Source organism: Rhea americana, unplaced genomic scaffold (genome assembly GCF_003343005.1).
Source record: "Rhea americana isolate MKP2758 unplaced genomic scaffold, rheAme1 scaffold_37, whole genome shotgun sequence".
Classification (NCBI taxonomy): domain Eukaryota; kingdom Metazoa; phylum Chordata; class Aves; order Rheiformes; family Rheidae; genus Rhea; species Rhea americana.
In genome coordinates, this window is record NW_028186501.1 from 1,682,782 (window position 1) to 1,689,641 (window position 6,860).

A 6,860-nucleotide genomic window follows, 5' to 3' on the forward strand; every position below is an offset into this window, starting at 1 on the left:
CCCGGCCGCCCGCCGCGTCCTCGCCCCGGGCAGCTCATCTGCACGGCGACGGTCTTCGGCCACTTTCCGCCGCAGACTCCTGCGTCGCGGGAGGCTCTTCCCAAGCGGCTCCTGCCTTGAACCCGTAAACCCCGCGCACRGGCCGGGTGCGCTTACTCAGCAGGCAGCTGATCCGGGTTTAACGGTGAATCCAGCCCATCTGAAAGAGAGTCACCAAACCGGGTAGTTACCTAAACCACGTGGCACAGGAAAAGCCCCAAAGCGAACAAGAGCGTTGCGCGGGGCGGGAGGAGAGGGGAGCTCCCGAACACCGAGAGCCGCTGCCCCGCGATGCTCGCGGCCCGGCCCCCTGCGGGGAGCTTTCTCTTCCCCTTTGAGCTACCTAATCATTTTGTTGGACTTCTGCTCAAAAAAAGTAAGGCTTTTTATGTTGTCCTTGGTTYAGGTTCTCTCACTCTTGCTTTTTCGCTCCCACAAAACCTAACTTGTTCTTGCCATAAAAATATGGGAAAAGCAACTGTGTTTAGCAAAGAGAGACAAAGCGAGTGGAAAACAGTGTTCATTYGGCTTCTCCTCCGGAGTCCAAGGCAGCTGGCGAGCCCTGAACGCCTGCTAAAAATAGGCAAAAAAAAAAAAAAAAAACTTAAAGGAAAAACATGAAAATGAAGAAACAATCCCCAAATTTCCAACATAGCTGTTCTGTTACAGCTATCCACGGACGCTCTYGAATGTCCAGACATTCAAGCAAATAGCTGAGGCACCCGGCTGCAGCTGCCTTCGGCTGTGCCGACGTTTTCCGAGCTCTCGGCTCGGGGGCTTGTTCCGCTCCCGCAGCCACCAGCCCGGCAGGTTTCRGAGCACCTTGCACGCTCTGATCAAGGTTTCAGAAAAGCTTTCGTTCGGTAACCAACGTGATGCCCAAAAGCTTTGCATGCCCCGCCGGAGGATGCGGAGGGGTTTGCTCGGGAAAGCCGGGCAGGCGGCGGCACGAACGGCCCCAGCGCTCCGAGGGGACCGTGGCTCCTCGACAGGAGAGCAAGTCTGGGCAACGCACCAGAGCAGAGCTCTGGGAAAGAGCCCGTCCGAGCCGCCGGGCGCTCCCGCTGAGGCGGGTTTCGCAGCTGGACTCGCACAGCCCGCGGCCGGATCCCCGCCAGGATGCCGGCCGCGCCGCCCCCGGCAAGCGCGGAGGCGGCCGTGAAAGCAGGTGCGGGGCAGGGTTGCAGTCCTTAGCACCTCCCAGGTCACTCTCCTGGGTGCCAACACCCACACAATAGTACGAGCTCCACCCTAATGCCAAAAGATGGGTTTTATAATGCATAAAGGATATAAAGATGCATAAACAATTAATGTGTGTTATTTCCCATAATATAACTAGGGGGGGAAATGACATTTAAAGTCATTTCCCGTATCTAGATATGCATTATGCCCTGTCTTTTTCTACTCATAATCCTGCTTCTCTATAAGTACTAAGGAACGTGGTATACGAAAGACAGCAGCCAAAGATGCGGCTTTCGACTGTGACCATTTTTGCTGAGTCTTGCAAGGGTGCACAGGCATGCTATAAGCCAGAGGCAGCAATGCCTTATTTCATACGCTGTTGCGCAGTGTTTGGGTCAATCTCCTGCTTAACAGTAACCCGAATTACAGTCAAACCGGTGCCCAGGTGGTGAAAGCTCCTCTCCCCCTTGCTATCTCCCACAATATCTACATTTTGCTGTGAAATGTGTACCTGCCTTGTCCGGGCAGATGCCAAGCTATGAAGTAACGTTTGCTACCTGGCGTGCAGTGYGTGCGCAAGCCGTGCCGCAAGGTCGTTACGGGCAGGGAGGCATTGCCCTGAGCGTCCTGCCTCCTGCGGCTTTCCACCGGCCCTGGGTGGTTTGCAAGCTTTTTTTTTTTTTTTTTTTTTTTGGGGGGGTGTATAATTTTAGCCTGTGCGTCAGTAGAGAGCAGAAAGAAAACAGGATTTTAATTTGATAAAATTAAAAGTCTCCGCAGCCGGACTGCAACCAATGAGCGCGCGGCCGGGCGCCGCTGCCCGGCGGGCGCGCGAACCGCCCTGAGCTGCCCGCTCTCTCGCAGCCTGCAAGCCCTGCCGSCGCCATGGCCGAGGGGGAGATCACCACCTTCGCCGCCCTGACCGAAAAGTTCGACCTGCCCCCGGGGAACTACAAGAAGCCCAAGCTGCTGTACTGCAGCAACGGCGGCCACTTCCTGCGGCTGCGCCCCGACGGCCGGGTGGACGGCACCAGGGACCGCGGCGACCAGCACAGTAAGCGCGCCGGGCTCGGGTCGCGGCTGCGCGCGCCGGGCAGCGCCCTGCCCGCCGGCTGGCTTTCCGCCCGGGAAGGGGGTGGCGAGGGGCCGCCCGCTCTGCGCCAGCCCCTCGTCTCTCCCGAGCAGGGTGCGGCACCGGCGAGCTCGGAGCAGGGAGGCAGATCCCGGAGGGAGCCGGTATGCACGCCGGTTCTCGCCTGCAGGTGCATTAAATATGAAACCGGTCGTTAAAGCAACCCCGGGCAGCCAGGCAGGTCGCGGCGGAGCAGCGCCGAGCGCTAATTGCAGCCTGGCCAGCGCACGCCCCAGCCGGCCCCGGGGGAAGAGGCTTAGCCRGGGCCGCGCGTCCCACGCGCTGCACGCAGCTGTGCGGCGTCCTCGCGCTTCCTCCCGCTTCGAAGGCTCTGCACAATGCTGGGATTGTGCCGAAAAAACCTTTCCCTGCAAAAATAACCTTTCCATGCAGAAATATAACCTTTCCGTGCAGAAATAACCTTTCCCAGCAGCGCGCTACAGCTGTGCCTCTCCGTGCATGACAGCATCTGCCGGTGTGGGAGGAGGGCCTGTGCGTGCAGGACGCGTTTCATCCCTGCGTTTTGCACACAGCGTACTCTGGTCTTCGGGTAGTTCTCTTTCCCCTTAAGTAGCAAGATAAATTCCTGCGGGATGCAAAAGTCTAGTAGTAGCAAGACTCAGCCAAAAGACAGCTAAGCTACTTTGTGATTTACAGTTAAACTCATGGCCGCTTTAGCATTCCTGTTTTTTTCTGAAGACAAGTAGGGCTTGTTGAGCTCTGCACCACTTACAACAGGCTCCACGTGCTTCTGCTGGGGCAAAGGTGCTGGGGATGAGCAGAGCTCTGGCGTGTGGCCGATCACCCCTCCTGGGACACCTGCCCCCCCTGCCCGTGCGCACAGCCCCGTGCCTTTCCAGCAGCACCTTTCCTCTCCAAAAGTGGCTTTAAAAGCCTCCTTGAGGGCTGCAGGACCCTTGATCCGAAACACGGCTTTGGCCTGGAGCAGGTCYGTGGCGGGCGCTCCGCGGGAACCAGGCTGCACCGCGGGACCGGTCCCGGGGGAAGGCTCCCCGGTTCCCAGGAGCCAGCGGCCGCAGAGCCCTGGGCTGCCGGGGACGGTCGTCCACGTCCTGCAAGGCCCCAGCACGCCCTAAGCGCGGTGCTTCACCCTGGGATCACGTCGTCTGGGATCGGCTCCCGGGAAGCGCTCTTCCCTCCGGCGCTCCCACGGCCACGCTGCGGCTGCGGGGCGAGCGAGCCCTGCCTGAAGACTGAATCTGCAGCTGTAAATTGTTTGCAGTCCTTTAGCAAAGCTCGTTACCGCTACGAAGCTTCCTTTCCCCTCTCTCTGTTAATTTTCTCSTCTTTTTTAAAAAGCAACCTTCATATTTCTACGAAAAGGCGGATGTTCTGCAGTTCTCCCTGGTGCCGCGATGCTTTCACGGATCACACGGGATTTGAGTGTTGTGCCGTATTCAGCCAGGGATTGATCATGCCTTTGTACTATTTTTCCTAATTTTTTAAAATTTATGATTAGAGCTTGTTTTGCATTTACCTGGCTTTGGTCTTCTGAACAGCTCCACGTCTGAGCAAAATGACTCTYTGCTTACGAATCTCACAGAGCACGTGCTCCTGCAGCTTCCACCCGCTACGGCCTCTTTCCTCGCCTCTTCCGAACTCTTAGCTCTCTGTTCGCGTTGCCGTTCTCCACTGCAGGGACAAACACAGACTACTCGGAGTTTGCTCCGGGCTGGTCTGCGCCAGACAGACCTTCGGCGCACCGAAGTGCCGCTGCTCAGAGCAGACATTAACGGCTCCGCGTAGAGCACGGATGAGCAGCAGAAGGCTCTTCCCACCCCCCCGGCCTGCCCTGGTGTCGCGCTGCTCCCCCCCCCGCGGAGGCAGCGCGTCGCTGGAGGCAGCCTGCTGCCGGACACGCCGGCGAACCCCCTACGACTGCTCCTGTCGCCGCTTTGCAGCTCCCCGCCCTCCGTGGTCGACGCCGCCGTTCCAAAGTGCTGCAGAAGACCTGACGCGGGGCAAACGCAAGCGCTTCCCCCCCCCCGAGAGGAGTAAAGCAACCCCGGGTCCCGGGAGCGGACGGCTTCGCCTCCGCGATGCCCCGCTCCGGACGCGCTCCGTCGGCCGCCGGCGCGGCCCCTTCCCGCGCTGCGTGCACGCCGCAGCCCGCGTGTGTCCCGGCACCTGCTGCGCCCCGCTCTCGTTAGGAGGAGGGCGTGGGAGCAGCCCGGTGTGCGTCGCAGCTTGTAAGAGGAGTGCTTGTACCCTTGAAACCACAGGCGTACGTGTGGTTTTCTCCCCGGCCAAACTTAACCTTCCTTTGGGGTGTTGTTGTCGAAGGAGAGGCGGCTCAGAGCCGAGCCACGAGGGCCGTTCGCTCGCCCGCGCGGGGGAAGATGAGCTCAGGCCGAGTAAACACGGCCGAGGGCAGGCGGCGGCTGGCCGAGAATAGCCGGGGCACGGCCRCGGCGGCGGGCGGGCGCCTCTCCCCGCGGCGTGGGCGCCCGGGATCCCACCTTTTCCCTCCAGCTGGCTCCCCGGGCCGCACAGAGCCGCCGGACTGGGTGGGACAGCTCGGCTCGCTGCAGGCCCCCTGGTCCAGGCCTCGGCCAGCACCTTCCCCGCGATGCCGCGGGCCCAGCTTCCACCACGAGGCGGGAGGAAGCCTCGCCGAAGGCCTCCGACCGCCGCGGAYGAAGCCCCTGCTCGGTCCCACGAACACGCCTTCGTCCGGCCTTGCTTTCTCCGCTTCGTCCCGTTACTCGTGTGGGGAAGCATCCGGGCACGACTTTGAAATCGCGAGGGGTCCCGCAGGGATGCTCAGCCGCCCCTCGACCCCCGCTGCCTTGCCGGAGCACTTCGCCCCTCTGCCAGGACCGTAGCCCCTCTCCCGGCTCCCGGTTTCCCCGGTTTCCCCGGTTTCCCCAGTTTCCGCTCCCCTCGGCTGCGTCCCGGGCCGCGGCGCCCGGCCGAGGCGCAGCAGGCTGGCGGAGGCGTCGCCCGCTCCCACCCCGTCGCCAGCGCGATTTGCTGCCTGCCCATCGTGCGYGGAGCACGGAGCGCCAGAAACGAAGACCCGGAGCCGCAGCAGCAGGTACTCGCCAGGGCCAGGGGCTTCCGCCGTGCCAGCGGCAATGCCRTCCTTCTCCCGGTCCGCACGAGGATTTCAGGCGCGGAGCGGAGCAAGGCAGGCTTTGCACCGAGGACGTCCTTCACGCTCAGCGACAGCGGCGCAGACGCCCCGTGGCCGGTTACAAACCTGCGCGGTACGAGCGCGGGGGGCGGCCGGCTGGAGGCAGTCGGCTGTAGCGCCGACTTTGCGAGCCCCTTCCGAGCAGAACCGCGGCTCGCCGCCCGCGCGCCCGTCCAGGCAGGGGAAACGGGACCGCAGGAAGCGTGAGCGCGCCCGCGCCCCCGGCGACGCCACCGCGGCCCCACGGCCACCTCCGCTGGCCGTTCCGGGTCTCGTCTTAGCGTCCGTCTCCGGCTCTTCGCGCCACGGCTGCTGCCAAACCGGAGCGACGCGGGACGCGCCTCGCCGATGCCCCCGGGAGATATTTTCTGTTTCTCCGGTTGGAAGTGGAACCGGCCCCGGCGGCTGCGTCCCTGGTCTGCGTCTCAGATTGCTTTTTGCTACGCGGCCCCTGAAGGGTCTTGCCAAAACCACACGAGAAGCGCGTGCCCGAGAGCCAGAATTGCGCGGCAGTGCCCCGCGCCGGCGCCCCGAGCGGCGGACCGCCCCCCCTTGACGGCARGCGAGGAAAAGCGTCGTCCGTGGATCCTGACCCGCGGCTGGGGGCTCCTCGGACGGAGCGGGCGCCGGGGCCGCGGTCACGTGCTGYGCCGCCTCTCGCAGGCTCTCGCCTGCAGGGCTCCGGAGGAAAAATACCTGCTAACGCGCCCAGCACGACAACATCTTTGTTGTTGCTGGTTTTCCCTCTTATTTTCCTCTTATTTTTGTTTTTGCTTCCAGTTCGGCTGCAGCTGAGCGCGGCGAGCGTGGGCGAGGTGTACATCAAGAGCACCAAGTCGGGGCGGTACCTGGCCATGGACGCCCAGGGGCTTTTGTACGGGTCGGTGAGTAGGAGGGCGGCACGGGCTTTATTTTGGGGGGGGGAAGGGGGGAGCAAATAGCTGATCGAGTAACGGCCCTCAGCGCCCCGCCTCGAATCGAGGCGCCCGGCGAAGGGGCGCCGGGCGCCTCTCACCGCCCTCGCCGGGCTCTTCCCCCCGCAGCAGCTGCCCGGCGACGAGTGCCTCTTCCTCGAGCGCCTGGAGGAGAACCACTACAACACCTACGTCTCCAAGAAGCACGCCGACAAGCGCTGGTTCGTCGGCCTGAAGAAGGACGGGCGCAGCAAAGCGGGGCCGCGCACGCACGGCGGCCAGAAGGCCATCCTCTTCCTGCCGCTGCCCGCCGAGTAGGCGCGGGGCCGGCGCCGCGGGAGTTCTCCGCCTGGGTCCGGCTCGGCCCTTCGCGGAGGGCTCGGCGGGCTGCCCTGAGGGCGCTGACAGGCCCCTCTGAGCGAGCTGGGACAAGCAG

The 6,860-nt window shown here is 62.9% G+C and overlaps 1 protein-coding gene across 1 annotated transcript; it reads left to right on the plus strand.

Annotated features, from left to right (window-relative positions):
• The first annotated feature begins 2,087 nt into the window (after window positions 1-2,087).
• On the plus strand, window positions 2,088-6,742 carry FGF1 (fibroblast growth factor 1). Its single transcript, XM_085312643.1, has 3 exons — window positions 2,088-2,275; window positions 6,291-6,394; window positions 6,554-6,742. The coding sequence occupies exons 1-3, from the start codon at window positions 2,107-2,109 to the stop codon at window positions 6,740-6,742; spliced, it is 462 nt and encodes a 153-aa protein (XP_085168769.1). The 5' UTR covers window positions 2,088-2,106.
• Window positions 6,743-6,860: the final 118 nt, after the last annotated feature.